General features: G+C 41.7%; 1 protein-coding gene across 3 annotated transcripts in view; it reads left to right on the plus strand.

The window, feature by feature from the left end:
* The first annotated feature begins 8,352 nt into the window (after window positions 1-8,352).
* IKZF1 (IKAROS family zinc finger 1) overlaps window positions 8,353-16,901 on the plus strand; it is a 260,129-nt gene continuing 251,580 nt past the window's right edge. For all 3 annotated transcript variants that reach the window (XM_075316568.1, XM_075316569.1, XM_075316571.1), the window contains exon 1: window positions 8,353-8,494. In XM_075316568.1, the coding sequence (XP_075172683.1) occupies window positions 8,353-8,494 (142 nt within the window). The remainder of the gene's footprint in view (window positions 8,495-16,901) is intronic.

Raw genomic sequence — 16,901 nt, forward strand, 5'->3', positions numbered from 1 at the left:
GTAATCCATGTGTTTACAGGTCACCAGCATTTAGAAGCCATTTATGACGGAGTATGCAAAGGAAGAAATTGTCGCTTTTTCATTTTATTTTCTTACATTTGACGTCACAGTTTCCCTATCTAAACGATAAACAATGTTCTCTGAAAGTAAGCTCCCTACTGAAACCAGAGAGCATTTATATACATAATCCAGTTTGCGCTTGTTGAAAATTTGACTGAAATTGCAAAGATCTTAACCCCTTCACCCCCGGCCACTAAAACACCCTAATGACCGGGCCATTTTTTGCAATTCTGACCAGTGTCACTTTGACAGGTTATAACTCTGGAACGCTTCAACGGATCCTGGCGATTCTGAGATTGTTTTTTCGTGACATATTGTGCTTCATGTCAGTGGTAAATTTAGGCCGATATTTTTTGCGTTTATTTGTGAAAATTTAGGAAATTTGGCGAAAATTTTGAAAATTTCGCAATTTTCAAACTTTGAAAATTTATGCCCATAAATCTGAGAGATATGTCACACAAAATAGTTACTAAATAACATTTCCCACTTGTGTACTTTACATCAGCGCAATTTTCGAAACAAATTTTTTTTCCGTTAGGAAGTTAGAAGGGGTCAAAGGTCATCAGCAAATTCTCATTTTTCCAACAAAATTTACAAAATAATTTTTTTTAGGGACCACATTACATTTGAGGTGACTTTGAGAGGCCTAGGTGACAGAAAATACCCAAAAGTGACCCCATTCTAAAAACTACACCCCTCACACTGCTCAAAACCACATCCAATAAGTTTATTAACCCTTTAGGTGCTTCACAGGAACCAAAGCAATGTGGAAGGAAAAAATGAAAATTTTACTTTTTAACACAAAAATGTTACTTTAGCCATACAATTTTCATTTTTACAAGGGAGAAAAGAGAAAGTACACAACACAATTTATTGTGCATGTTCTCCTGAGTACGCTGATACCCCATATGTGGTAAAAATCAATTGTTTGGGCGCACGGCAGAGCTCGGAAGGGAAGGAGCGCCATTTGAATTTTTGAACGCAAAATTAGCTGCACTCATTAGCGGACGCCATGTCGGGTTTGAAGACCCCCTGAGGTGCCTAACCAATGGAGCTCCCCCACAAGTGACCCCATTTTGGAAACTAGGGCCCTCAAATAATTTTTCTAGATGTTTGGTGAGCACTTTGAACCCCTGGGGGCTTCACAGAAGTTTATAACGTTGAGCCGTGAAAAGAAAAAAAAAAATTTTTACCACAAAACGGTTGCTTCAACTAGGTAGCTTTTTTTTTCACAAGGGTAACAGGAAAAAATGCACCATAAAATGTATTGTGCATTTTCTCCTGAGTACGCAGATACCTCATATGTGGTGGAAATCAAATGTTTGGACACACAGCAGTGCTCGGAAGGCAAGGAGCGCCATTTGAATTTTTGAGTGCAAAATTAGCTGCACCTGTTAGCGGACGCCATGTCGGGTTTGAAGACCCCCTGAGGTGCCTAAACAATGGAGCTCCCCCACAAGTGACCCCATTTTGGAAACTAGAGCCCTCAAATAATTTTTCTAGATGTTTGGTGAGCACTTTGAACCCCTGGGGGCTTCACAGAAGTTTATAGCGTTGAGCCGTGAAAAGAAAAAAAAAAATTTTTACCACAAAACGGTTGCTTCAACTAGGTAGCTTTTTTTTTCACAAGGGTAACAGGAAAAAATGCACCATAAAATGTATTGTGCATTTTCTCCTGAATACGCAGATACCTCATATGTGGTGGAAATCAAATCTTTGGACACACGGCAGTGATCGGAAGGCAAGGAGCGCCATTTGAATTTTTGAATGCAAAATTAGCTGCACTCATTAGCGGACGCCATGTGGGGTATGAAGACCCCCTGAGCTGCCTAAACAATGGAGCTCCCCCACAAGTGACCCCATTTTGGAAACTAGAGCCCTCAAATAATTTTTCTAGATGTTTGGTGAGCACTTTGAACACCTGGGGGCTTCACAGAAGTTTATAGCGTTGAGCCGTGAAAAGAAAAAAAATTTTTTTTACCACAAAACGGTTGCTTCAACTAGGTAGCTTTTTTTTTCACAAGGCTATCAGGAAAAAATGCACCATAAAATGTATTGTGCATTTTCTCCTGAGTACGCAGATACCTCATATGTGGTGGAAAGTAATTGTTTGGGCGCATGGCGGGGCTCAGAAGAGAAGGAGCGCCATTTGACAGCAAAATTGGTTGGAATCATTAGCGGACGCCATGTCACGTTTGGAGACCCCCTATGGTGCCTAAACAGTGGAGCTCCCCCACAAGTGACCCCATTTTGGAAACTAGAGCCCTCAAATAATTTTTCTAGATGTTTGATGTGCACTTTGAACACCTGGGGGCTTCACAGAAGTTTATAGCGTTGAGCCGTGAAAAGAAAAATTTTTTTTTTTACCACAAAACGGTTGCTTCAACTAGGTAGCTTTTTTTTTCACAAGGCTATCAGGAAAAAATGCACCATAAAATGTATTGTGCATTTTCTCCTGAGTACGCAGATACCTCATATGTGGTGGAAATAAATTGTTTGAGCGCATGGCGGGGCTCAGAAGAGAAGGAGTGCCATTTGACTTTTCAAACGCACAGACGCAGTGCACTGATCGGCCGCTGCAGGACGCACGGTCGGATGCGATAAAAAAAAGCGTCGGGGATACGTAAAAAAAAAAGTCACGCCAAAAATTGACCATGGATGCAGATACGTTATGTGCATCCCTGATCAGCGCTTGGCGGGATGCACGGACGGATGCGATACAAAAAGCGTCGCAAATACGGAAAAAAGTCACGCCAAAAATTGACCATGGATGCAGATAAGTTATGTGCATCCCTGATCAGCGCTTGGCGGGACGCACGGACGGATGCGATACAAAAAGCGTCGGGGATACGGAAAAAAAAAAGTCACGCCAAAAATTGAGCAGGGATGCCGATCCGTTATCTGCATCCCTGATCAGCGCTTGGCGGGACGCACGGATGGATGTGATACAAAAAGCGTCGGGGATACGGAAAAAAAAAAGTCACGCCAAAAATTGAGCAGGGATGCCGATCCGTTATCGGCATCCCTGATCAGCGCTTGGCGGGACGCACAGACGGATGCGATACAAAAAGCGTCGGGGATACGGAAAAAAAAAAGTCACGCCAAAAATTGAGCAGGGATGCCGATCCGTTATCTGCATCCCTGATCAGCGCTTGGCGGGACGCACGGACAGATGAGGTGTAAAAATGGACAGGGGATACGGAAAAAAAAAGTTATACTCACAGTACCCAGAGGACTAGCAGGAGGATCACTGACCAGAAGAGCTGCAGAGGAATAGATGGCAGAGAGATGGACAGCTTTACAGGAGCAGCAGGCAGATCAGCAGAATGCCCAGGAAGGACCCAGCGATGGACGCAGATGTGATCAGGCCGGTGAAGACAGGTAAGAGGACGTCGGGGGAGAGCAGAGGGGGAGAGGGGGGGGTGAGAGCAGAGAGGGGGGGGAAGCAGAGGGGGAGGGGGTAGAGCAGAGGGGGAGACCGGAGAGGGAGCTGCAGAACAGAGATAATGGGGGAGGCAGTCAGATCGCGGGGGGAGCAGATCGGGATGTCGGGGGGGGGGGGTTTGGGGGGAGCAGATCGCGGGGGGGGCACGGCAGGGGCTACCATGGCAGCGCGCAGGGGCACCACGGGAGCGCGCAGGGGCACCACGGGAGCGCGCACGGGCTGGCTGCAAAGTGAGCACAGTACTCACGTGCAGCAGCGGTGACAGCTAGGGCGGCGGCGGCGGCAGCAGCAGCGGCGGTGGCGTGGTACCACAAGTACCAGCCACTGCACGCTGCAGACATGTTGGGGGAGGGCTCGCAGGCCAGCACAGGCCTGGGGAGGGCGGCCACCGGCAAATCACACCGCCCCACTGCACACTGATTGGAGCGATTGCGCGTCATAGCACGATCGCTCCAATCAGTGCTGCAGGGGCTGGGGGAGACATGTTTGAGGTCCACCTATGATATGCTGCAGCAGCTGCGGCATCTCATAGCTGGATCTCACAGGATCGCACTAATTCGGGCATTATTTTTGCCGAAATTAGTGCGATCGATGTGGTTGGCGGTTCAGATTTGAACAGCCAATCACATCGATCGTCGATAGGGGGTGGCGATGCCGCCCCCCCTGGGGTCAAGCAAAGGTCCCCTGCTGTAAGAAACAGCAGGGGACATCATTTGAAAGCCGTTGCTATGGCCACGGCAATCAAATGAAGTTTAGGCAGTAAAATTACGTCCCTGGTCGTTAAGTCACGTTAAAATAGGACGTAATTTTACTGCCCGCGGTCGTGAAGGGGTTAAACTCTCTTTAAGAGTTTCGAGCCCCCTGTTTTTGTCTAGTTTTCTGTTTTGTGCCTTTTTACGTTTATATCCTTTTCATTATTTTATTTGCACTTTTTTTAGTCTATTTTATATGTGCTCATATTTTTTGTTTTTGTTTTCTGCATTGTGGATGGAGTTTAGAGATTCCAGATGTTTTTGCCTGGTTCACGTGGTTTTGCCTTAAGTTGCAAAATCTGGTGCAACTCCACTTGATTCCCCACCTAGTGTATTTTTGAGTATGTCAGTATTTTGCGATAATTTTTGTGCCATTTTGCAAAATATGTGACTTTTGGCATTAAAGAGTGGCAAAAACAGCTCAAGAAAGGAAAAAGGTTCATCTTTTACTTTGTGCCAAATTCATGAATTGCGTCTGACATTTTGAAGAATTTGGCACCTAAAACAACAACTAATACCATGAAACACAAAAGGAAAGTGACTTAAAAACCCCACAAAATCATGAATAGCGCCTAAATGTTCTCAACCAGGTCTAGGAGTTGATAGAGGGTTTCTTTTTTGTACTAGCTGAGGTACAGATTTCATAAGAAAGACGGGTGAGGAACAGGGGCAGAAATGCCATTGGTGCAACCAGTGCAGCTGCAAGTGGCCCAAGATCCAGTAGAGTCGAGCTCACTTCAACCTCCCAAGCAACAAGCAGCTTCTGTCACATTAGAGAGTCCTTTATGATGAACTATTAAACTAAAAAGCGCTCATATAATTTTCTTGTACTGGGGCCATCTTCTCTCTGTGTCCACCCCAAGGGAGGAGGTAGGAACTAATGGAGACTGGAAGGAGACCCCTTTTTACATGCATTTTTTAATTAATGAATTATATCAGTGCTCCTACATGGGCTTGGGCAATGTAGCCTGACGTCTTTCATGAAATCAGGACCAATGGCTGTCTTGGCCAAATGTGACATAATTTTTTGCTATGATTAACAAGTCCTACCCATCAGCCTAACTGCACCGCTTTATAATCCCACCAAGGAAAACATCTGCAAGGAGTTTGTATGTTCTCCCCGTGTTTACGTGCGTTTCCTCCAGGGGTCTCTGGTTTCCTCCCACACTCCAAAGACATACTGATAGGAAATTTAGATTCTGAGTCCCGATGGGACAGTGATGATCACATCTTTAAAGCGCTGTGGAATTAACAGTGCTCTATAAGAGAATAAAACTAAATAATAATAACCCCAAACCACCAATCGCCTCTGTTTGTATCAGTTGTAAGGCATTCGTCATTTCTACAAAAATATTCTGTAATAAAAAAAGAAATAAAAATGTGAAATGATGTTGTATGTGATGTTAGCAGTTCACACCCCATGCGTATTGTAATGTATGACATTTGTTTTGTAACTATGTCCAAAAAAAGATTGGTGGAGTCAAATAATAGATTGTGGTGTAAACACTGGCACACAAGCACAGCAGCCATGATAAAATTGAGGCACTTTGCTCCAAATTGAACATCTTATTTGCTATTCTTCAGGGTCTCTTTTCCTCTATCAATGAAAGTCTGAGGGACTTTTTTTTTTAAAATCCCTTTATGAACAGAAACATTGGTGTTAGTGGCCAGTAACTTGTGCTCTATTTAGGATTAATTTCCAGCCATTCATAGGAACTTGGTACAAAGTTTTAACCATGTTCCTGAGGTAAAATGTCTCCATGCTGTATTAGTGCACTATCTGCTACATACACAACTATTAGTGTGGAGTTGTGAGTGTAGTGTCTCCATTGAGGGTTGATATATCGAGTAATGGTTTCTCTACTGAGGGATGACATATGGAGTAGTGTGGTGTCTCACTGAGAAACGATATATCGAGTAATGGTTTCTCCACTGAGGGATGACATATCGAGCAGTGTGGTGTCTACACTGCCTGAGGGGTGATATACTGAGTAATGGTGAGTAATGGTGTATCCACTGAGAGATGATATATCGAGTAGTGGTGTCTCCACTGAGGGGCTGAGAGGTGATATATCGGGTAGTGGTGTCTCCACTGAGGGGCTGAGGGGTGATATATCGGGTAGTGGTGTCTCCACTGAGGGGCTGAGGGGTGATATATCGAGTAGTGGTGTCTCCACTGAGGGGCTGAGAGATGATATATCGAGTAGTGGTGTCTCCACTGAGGGGCTGAGGGGTGATATATCGGGTAGTGGTGTCTCCACTGAGGGGCTGAGTGGTGATATATCGGGTAGTGGTGTCTCCACTGAGGGGCTGAGGGGTGATATATCGGGTAGTGGTGTCTCCACTGAGGGGCTGAGAGGTGATATATCGGGTAGTGGTGTCTCCACTGAGGGGCTGAGAGGTGATATATCGGGTAGTGGTGTCTCCACTGGGGGGCTGAGGGGTGATATATCGGGTAGTGGTGTCTCCACTGAGGGGCTGAGGGGTGATATATCGGGTAGTGGTGTCTCCACTGAGGGGCTGAGAGGTGATATATCGGGTAGTGGTGTCTCCACTGAGGGGCTGAGGGGTGATATATCGGGTAGTGGTGTCTCCACTGAGGGGCTGAGGGGTGATATATCGGGTAGTGGTGTCTCCACTGAGGGGCTGAGAGGTGATATATCGGGTAGTGGTGTCTCCACTGAGGGGCTGAGAGGTGATATATCGGGTAGTGGTGTCTCCACTGAGGGGCTGAGAGGTGATATATCGGGTAGTGGTGTCTCCACTGGGGGGCTGAGGGGTGATATATCGGGTAGTGGTGTCTCCACTGAGGGGCTGAGTGGTGATATATCGGGTAGTGGTGTCTCCACTGAGGGGCTGAGAGGTGATATATCGAGTAGTGGTGTCTCCACTGAGTCGCTGAGAGGTGATATATCGGGTAGTGGTGTCTCCACTGAGGGGCTGAGGGGTGATATATCGGGTAGTGGTGTCTCCACTGAGGGGCTGAGAGGTGATATATCGGGTAGTGGTGTCTCCACTGAGGGGCTGAGGGGTGATATATCGGGTAGTGGTGTCTCCACTGAGGGGCTGAGTGGTGATATATCGAGTAGTGGTGTCTCCACTGAGGGGCTGAGGGGTGATATATCGGGTAGTGGTGTTTCCACTGAGGGGCTGAGAGGTGATATATCGGGTAGTGGTGTCTCCACTGAGGGGCTGAGGGGTGATATATCGGGTAGTGGTGTCTCCACTGAGGGGCTGAGTGGTGATATATCGGGTAGTGGTGTCTCCACTGAGGGGCTGAGGGGTGATATATCGGGTAGTGGTGTTTCCACTGAGGGGCTGAGAGGTGATATATCGGGTAGTGGTGTCTCCACTGAGGGGCTGAGGGGTGATATATCGGGTAGTGGTGTCTCCACTGAGGGGCTGAGGGGTGATATATCGGGTAGTGGTGTCTCCACTGAGGGGCTGAGGGGTGATATATCGGGTAGTGGTGTCTCCACTGAGGGGCTGAGGGGTGATATATCGGGTAGTGGTGTCTCCACTGAGGGGCTGAGGGGTGATATATCGGGTAGTGGTGTCTCCACTGAGGGGCTGAGGGGTGATATATCGGGTAGTGGTGTCTCCACTGAGGGGCTGAGGGGTGATATATCGAGTAGTGGTGTCTCCACTGAGGGGCTGAGTGGTGATATATCGAGTAGTGGTGTTTCCACTGAGGGGCTGAGAGGTGATATATCGGGTAGTGGTGTCTCCACTGAGGGGCTGAGGGGTGATATATCGGGTAGTGGTGTCTCCACTGAGGGGCTGAGGGGTGATATATCGGGTAGTGGTGTCTCCACTGGAGGGTGACATATCGGGGTGACATATCGAGTAGTATCTCCCGAGGTGACAGCTGTGAGGTAACATTGCCCCTCTGCCGCCACAGCGCAGACAAGGTGAGGGCACGCCGGCCGCTCTGTGTCCAGTGCTCTCCGCGGGGAGGTGTGTTCTCATCTGACGAGCACAGCATCAATCTGCGCTGAGCCTGGCAGCTCGCCTATTAAATGGAAGTGGCGGGCACAGGCACATCAGTGCAGGACATGCCCGGCGACACAGCAGGCGACACACCAGGCTGCTGCCATGTTACACTGGAATGAGGAAGTGGAGTGGAGAGGGGTGGGACTGAGACCTGAGCTTCATCCTGCGGCGCCGCTCAGAGCAGCACATGGAGCAGCTGCAGGGGACTGGGAGAGCTGTCTACAGCCAACCCACGGCAGAGCAGGTAATGCAGCGCCGGCGGCCAGGTGCACAGAGGCAGGCATCGTGCCCTGCTGTCACCCACCGCATCCAGGACAGATACTAGTGCCAATGTATGGATGTGGATGTGAGCAGAGAGTGCACGGGTAATGTGTGCACAAAGTGCCCAACTTACTGCAAAGTTCACACATTGCACTGCACAACTAACTGCAAGACAGGAAGGTGCACAGGGTGGAGAAAAGTGCTCGGCTGCTGTGTATATGTATGTGTGTCTATATACATGGTAAAAAAATAAAAAATTATATATATATATATATATATATATATATATATATATATATATATATATATATATATATATATATATATATATATATATACATATCTATCTATCTATGTATGTGTGTTTGTATGAGTGTGAATATATATGTATGTGTGCCTATATACATGGTAAAAAATAAATTATATATATATGCACATATATACACATATCAATCTATCTATATATGTGTGTACGAGTGTGAATATATATGTATATGTGAATATATATATATATATATATATATATATATATATACATACACACACAGATAGATAGATAGATAGATAGATAGATAGATTCATTGATACACACACCCCTCCAGCACACTATGGTTGCCTTACAGCAACTTTACTGCTCTTTACTTGTCTATCCATGTAATCTATCCCTACTTCAATATTCATGCACAATATACAATTGCAATATATATATATATATATATATATATATATAACATAGATATGAAAAATATATCAACACATATGTTAAGAAATAAGATATTGATGCATGCAAAGAATCTTTTTAACATTGCAGTTTTACTTTTACTCCTTACTTCTCAAAAAGTTGGAGATGATCATGTGTGCTAACTTTACAACAGTACTGACCCTGGCACTCTGAAAGTTTGGTAAAAGTATATCCAAGTATCTCTCATATATATCACATAGTAACACACACACACACACACAAATATATATATATATATATATATATATATATATATATATATATATATTAGTCACATATTGTATAGACATGAGTGCAAATTGCAAATATAGACATATTTTTATAAGGATATGGAGCTGTCATACAGAATATATTATTATATTACAGTGCGTCTATAGTGTAACTTATTACATTAGCGTGGCAATATATACATTATATATGTCTTATTTTAACATTGCAGTTTTACTTTTACTCCTTCTCAAAAAGTTGGAGATGATCATGTGTGCTAACTTTACAACAGTACTGACCCTGGCACTCTGAAAGTTTGGTAAAAGTATATCCAAGTATCTCTCATATATATCACATAGTAACACACACACACACACACACACAAATATATATATATATATATATATATATATATATATATATATATATATATATATATATATATATATAATTAGTCACATATTGTATAGACATGAGTGCAAATTGCAAATATAGACATATTTTTATAAGGATATGGAGCTGTCATACAGAATATATTATTATATTACAGTGCGTCTATAGTGTAACTTATTACATTAGCGTGGCAATATATACATTATATATGTCTTATTTAAAGAAATAATTTTTCTACTCTATTGTTGATAACTTTTTTTTACTTTATCCCATTATTCTGTCCTATTTGTCAGTTAATTTATTCTTGTCCTATTAGTTCAGATAATGTGCATAGTGTACACAAATACTAACAATTCACAATTACAATAAAATAAAAGTCAATCCTGATTGAAACCTTCATTTTCACATAGATCCGTTCTGGTATTTTGTAAATAAAGGCATATAATTTGCTTATACGCATAATTAGGTCAATTAATCTTAAAGGGATTATTAGATACACTTCATATACCGTACACATTATTTTACCTGCCGTTAAAACAAGCAGCAAATTATATTAGCAGCTGACAATACTGAAGGATGTTGTAGTAAGATGTGTCTTATAACTTGGAATTCTGAATTTAATTGGATGAATGTTCAGTTCATGTGAATGAAGTTTCTGCGTAGATGGAAATAATGAGATGAGTCCTAGGATTGTATTGTCATTTTGAGTTGCATATTGTTTTTCTCACCATAAATTATTACATTACACTGTAAGTAAATGTATTTAGAGGAAGGGGGGGGGGTTCAGTAAAACCTAACAATAATCTGATGATTTCAAGCATTGATCTAGCTAGTGATTCCAGCAAAAGTTTCACTTGATTTTAATAATCTTCTGATAAATGTATGAACAGGTGATTATAAGAAATGAAAACTTTTTCCCCCAATAAAGTTCACTAGGTAGTTTTTGATATATTTTAGGGGTAAGATCAATTACAATTATATTCTAACATAAAGATAATATAAAATAACACAACACATTTCTAAACAAACAACCATTTACAGCCTTATTAACTACGCAAACAGTTAAAACTTGAGGGCAGCTCTCAACTATAACAAGTTTTATATTTTATAGCATTTTGTAGAAGAATGGATAAATGACAGTGTTCCTTAATTCCTTTTGATGTAATTTGTTATGATCCAAATTATATTATCTCTATTAGTGTACAGTATACTGGATGCAAAGCACATTAATATGACTACTAATGGAGAAATGGGGAACAAAATGCACAGGGTAGTTTAAGGAAGTTGTGAAACGACTCAGGACAGATAAGAAAGTGGAATGAAATGAACTACAGAAACAAACTACGCCAGTGGTAATACATAGGATGATTGTTATATTTACTACTAAACCCAGGAATAAGTAATGTTGCTGATCAATTCCCACAAAATAGTAGTTAGGGAGTCATTGGTCATATTTGTGACATCAGTGAATAAACTGCTTGTAAAGACTGCTTAAAGCACGCAGTAATTTCACAATGAGGAATAAAAAGTCATGTTCTGGTGTTTGCAGCTGCCAGACATGGAGTAGGTCACTGAAGGGTATACTCAAGATTTGACAAAATTAGGGTTCAGTGTCGTAACTTCTAAGGTTCTGTTTCTTGGTATTTTTTTTGTTGGCCTGTTTAAAAGTAGTTTATAAAACGGACAAATATGTCTTTTAGTTTTAAGATAGACTGATGACAAATTTCAATATATTCCAAACAATCTACATTACCGCTCATGTATGAGTGCTTTATTTCAATTTATAAACATTGATATGTTGTTAAAAAAAGATCAGAAACAATGTGTGTTAGATGGTATGGTGTCTCATCGGAATACCAAATACCATATCTACCATTGGAATATCTTTACTTAATTTTAAAGATAGAAAAGTATTTTTATTTCAGTGAATTATAATGTGAAACTTGCATATGTTTGATTACAGATTAGTTTATATTAATATGCTCTTATAAAATAAATAAGACTATATTATCAATAGACTTCAGGTTATTGTTTTTAGGACCATTATGTTAGAGCAGCATTTCCCAAACGCCAGTCCGCACGGCTCCAACAGGTCAGGTCATCAGGATTTCCTTAGTATTGCCCAGATGATGGAATCATTATCAAGGCATCAGAAATTTCCACATTTTCTCTCACCTGTGCAATACTAAGGAAATCCTGAACATATGAGCTGGTAAGGGGCTGGGAGGACTGGAGTTTGGGAAACACTTTGCTAGACACTAAAGATACAATATGATGGTAATTGTTAGTATCGAGCTCTGCTAAATATGGGACATAATGTCTGGAATTGATGGCTGGGTTAATGGATTGTTACGTAAATTAGATAGCAATATGGCATATTTTAAACCATGAATCACAGACAGAGATTAAGTAAAGGAAATGTACCAGAATTACAAGTCATATAGGTTAAAAAGTTAAAGTTTTGTTCACTTTTACACCTGCCCCAACAGTTTTAAAAATAATAAAAAATGGCTTTGGCTAAAATGACATAAAGGTCCTTGGTGTAAAATATTGGCTATAGGTGTCATAAGTCAAAATGTGTCTAAAATGCATATTGAGTTGTACCAAATGTCTTGATGTAGTAAAATTGGGGGCATTTAATGTCATTTTTACTAAGCTGAATATTTATACATCATGCAATACTATTGATAAATCTCTCCTAAAGAGTTACAAACATGATTTTTCTGTAGGTCTGTAACATGTACAGATATGCAGAACATAAGGCATTGTAGTGTCTTCCCATTAATATGACTAGTTAGTAGAATGTATCTATACAAAAAAGACTTTAAATTTGATGAACACTTAAAAAAATGAGTTATTGCAATTTTAAACTTAAACGGGTTGTTCCAAGCACGTAACATTTTAATCAATAGATCGTATAATAATAATAATAATAATTTCCACATATGTATGTGTTAAATAAAAAATATTCTTGTGCTGAGATAATCTTATAAATGTGCCCCTGCTATGTACTGTGTAATGGCTGTGTCTGACCGTACAGGAATATGGCCTGATCATACCACAGCTCCTGGGCAGGGAAGGATGTAAAAGAGTATAAAGTAAAGACATTACAACATAGGATCAACATATGTAGTTTTTTTCTGAATGTGAACACAGCTCCGCCCCTTTCGGCCATGTTTTTTCCATCTCCTATATAAGAAAGTCCTTAGTTACCCCTCTCCACCCACAGCAGTTTTTAATTGCAATGAGATGACACACAGTTAGGGTCACAGAGCTAGGGACCCCAATATAGAGATATACCTTGACGAGGTCTTGGGGCTCAGTTACATTGATCAATGCGATTGCTAAATATCTCCTTTTTCCTAATATTCATGGCAGGTATGCAATTCATTATTCACATGTTCAAATTAGCAAGTAGCATTTTTCATTGTATATTCCAATATTTTTCCATATGCTTGAGGCATTATACCATTATCTATGTTTGATGTGCAGCCTTATTCATGTTCCTGTACAGTCAGACACGGTCATTACACAGTACATAGCAGGGACACATATATAAGATTATCTCAGCACAGGAACATTTTATATTTAACACATTCCATTGTAGAACTGTATTATCATTCAAAGATGTATTGATTAAAATTCCTTTTGTTCATGAGACAAATCCTTTAAGTCCTTACTTTACACTTGTGCCATGGGTTATGTTTCTAAAGGAAACTTTGAACATTCTTTGCATGGTAGATACCAGTGGCACTTGATGAACCTTAATGAATTACTCTGCAGTCAATATGGACTTGTGTGTTCTTTTCCTTTGTTCTGAAAGGAAGAGTAGTGCTGCATGCTGATTATTAATCCTGTCATATCTTCTGGCACTTCCAATGATGGCTCCAAAGAGAGCCTCTTATTTCAGTTTGAACATAGCCTAAAAGGGTTATTAAAAGGGTTGTCCACTACTAGAGCAAACCTTTCTCATTACTTATGTTTGCCCCGATTAAAATAAAAACGCCTCCCTTGCCAGCGCGGTTCCAGTGGTGTTGGCACTCACTTTCTTGATGCTCACGTGAGGCTGTTATATCACGCGAGCCCTGTAACCAATCAGCAACGGCTTCACTGTCCCTGCCTTCAAGCAAATAATCAAGATTAAGTGTGAGCTGCGGGTAGCAGTTAGCAGTGGTCCCCTATCTAAAGTTATCCTCTATACTTTGGATAGGAGATAACCTTTTTTTAATAACCCTCTAATATGACTTTTATATTTCATGTATAGACTAACATAATTAGATTTTTAATAAAACAACATGTAACATCCATTGAAATTATCTGGAATTTTTGCTTAGCTTATACATCAATTTGACGGGAAGCTGCATTATTCTTTCAGGCAAATAGTATGAAATCATCAATGCACAATGCAGGCTCCAAAAGGTGCCTCTGATTCTGATATGAGCAAGGTCTCATATGCTTAATAGCGTTCCATGACATCCATGAACTATATTGTTCAAAATCAATTTGTGTTCTATATAACTTAATGTGGCTTGTAAAAATCCATATGCATGGTATAGAAACTATCTCATTTAGACTCATATATGGAACTGATTTCAGTTGCAGAACTTTCTGTAACAGATCTGCCATGTGTCTACATACCCATCTAATATCATAGGGTACCTGTAGAAAGACACAAGGATGGTTCCCAGCACCTCAATCAGGACCTTTCAAAAGTGAGGCATCAAACCAAGAGAGGGAAGCACCTCAAGTCCAAGGAGTCCACTGGGAGAATAGATGCTGTTTATTTCTTATTTACCTATGGTACCTGTAGAAGTCTTACATTACATGAAAAAATTATAGCTGCTACAACTCTGTTGTCCTTTTTCCCAACATGTAGGGAATATACTGTATCATGAAATAAAAGTATTTTGGGAAATAATAAGGGAAATATATATTGAATAAATCTACTGATAACTGAAATATTCGGATTATTTGTCAGAAATATTTTGTACTATTTGTGTATTCGTCACGAATAACAATTCTAATTCAAGTCAATGGGAAACGTGAATAATTTTCCTGCGGACCCTTCCAGGATGTATGGTGGGGCCTTGAAAATGTTGAAATGGATGGAAAACTGCTGAAATTGAATGGGAACAGCATGGGAAGATGCCTGGATGCATCTCTGAAACACAGGTTATTTATGGGAACAATGTTTTTAAAGTATTACGCCACTTTGATGAGCAGTCCCTCACCTACTTGTGATAACCAGCCAAGGTAAAGTAGACAGCTGTGGGCTGCAGTCTCCAGCTGTGGGCTTTTTTTGTCTGGTTGTCAAAAATAGAGGCACCTCCAAACATTTATCTTTAAATCATTAAAATAAATTAAAAAAAATGTTGTGGACACCTGCCTACTTTTCATAACTAGTGCAGATAAAGCAGACAGCTGGGGATTGATATTCTCAAGCTGGGAAGGTCCATGGTTATTGACCTCCCCAGACTAAAAATAGCAGCATGCATTTGCTCCACAATTGGCGCATCCATTAGATGTGCCAATAGTGGCGCTTGGCCTGGCTCATCCCGATTGCCCTGGTGGGGTGGCAATTAGGATAATATATGGGGTTGATGTCAGCTGTGGTCTGTCGAAAATCACAGCTGCCATCAAGCCCTGGGTTGGTAATGGAGAGTTGTCAATAAGACCCTGTCATTACCAACCCTGTATGTAAAAAGAAACAAACACACAAAAATTATTTTAAATAATAATAATAATAATAATAATAATAATAAAAAAAACCTCTCTGTTACCAATTTATTTCCTCGAAAAATACCCCCGCAGGTCCAACGTAATCTACGTGACGGTTCACCACAGCCTCCGTAAAACACTGATAACAGTGAAAGAGCTTCCAGAAGTGACCTCCAGTGAGCTCAGTGCCGGACTGCCTAACTGCGTGTCATGTTGGCAGAGCAGTCTGATAGTCCGGCACTGAGTTCACTTAAGGTCATTTCTGGTGGTTCTCACGCTACCCTTTGTGTGAGCCGCCAGCTGTGATATCTGGTGAACTCAGTGCTGGACTGTCAGACACTGCATGTTACAGCGGTAGCGCAGTCTGACAGTCCGGTAGCTGTGAGGCCCTGAATCCTTAATGGAGCCTTTAATGTAGACTTTAAGGCTCCATGAGTTCCCAGCTGTTGGGACACCTGGAGGCTGTGAACTCTTAGTAGAGTTCACAGCCTCCAGATGTCCCATCAGCTGAGAACTTCATGAACCTTAAAGTCCCCCTTTAAGACTCATTTAAGGTTTCCATGCCTCACAGCTGCCAAGAGACCCCATGGGTGTGCTAACATGCTATTTAATTCCCAGCGTCATCAGTATGGATGTGTGTACCTGTCCGTTGTTACCACCTCTGATGTCGTTTAGGCTCATTGAGCATGATCAGAAGTCCCAGCGCTTCCGGTCATGCGCACTATGAAGCCGGGTGTACGCGTCTTGGCTTTATAGAGGTCTAATGTGCGTGACCCAAAGTGCCAGGACTTCTGATCACTGAGCCTAAACCTGGCGTCGGAGGCGTGACAACGGACAGGTACACATGTCCATGCCGATGATGCTGGCCATTGAATAGCATGTTAGCACATCCACAGGGGTATGATAATATGCTAAGAGTGCAGACTAGACGGGAGAAATAACACCCTTGTGACTAGTCTCAGCGCACATTTACATCTCATAAAGAATCTTTAGAAATACTTTTTCAAAAGATCTCTTTATGCATGCTAGTATATGCTCGGACAGTTAGGCAGGGATTATAGATATGCATGCAGAACTGCTTGTGGTTTTGGGTGCATAGGTGACCTGACGACAGGTTCCCTTTAAGGTTCCTTGAGTTCTCATCTCAAAGGATATCTGTAGATTGTGAACCCTTACTTGAGGCTCCTTTAAGGTTTCTGGGCCTCACAGCCACCGGACTGTCAGACTGCTGTGCTGCCCTGTCCCGCAGTCCAACAGTCCTTCAGTCCGGCAGTCAGGTCATCAGAGTTCACACTCGGGGGCTCCCTTGCTGCTCTCAGTGAACTCAGTT

The sequence above is a fragment of the Anomaloglossus baeobatrachus genome, chromosome 6 (genome assembly GCF_048569485.1).
Source record: "Anomaloglossus baeobatrachus isolate aAnoBae1 chromosome 6, aAnoBae1.hap1, whole genome shotgun sequence".
Taxonomy (NCBI): domain Eukaryota; kingdom Metazoa; phylum Chordata; class Amphibia; order Anura; family Aromobatidae; genus Anomaloglossus; species Anomaloglossus baeobatrachus.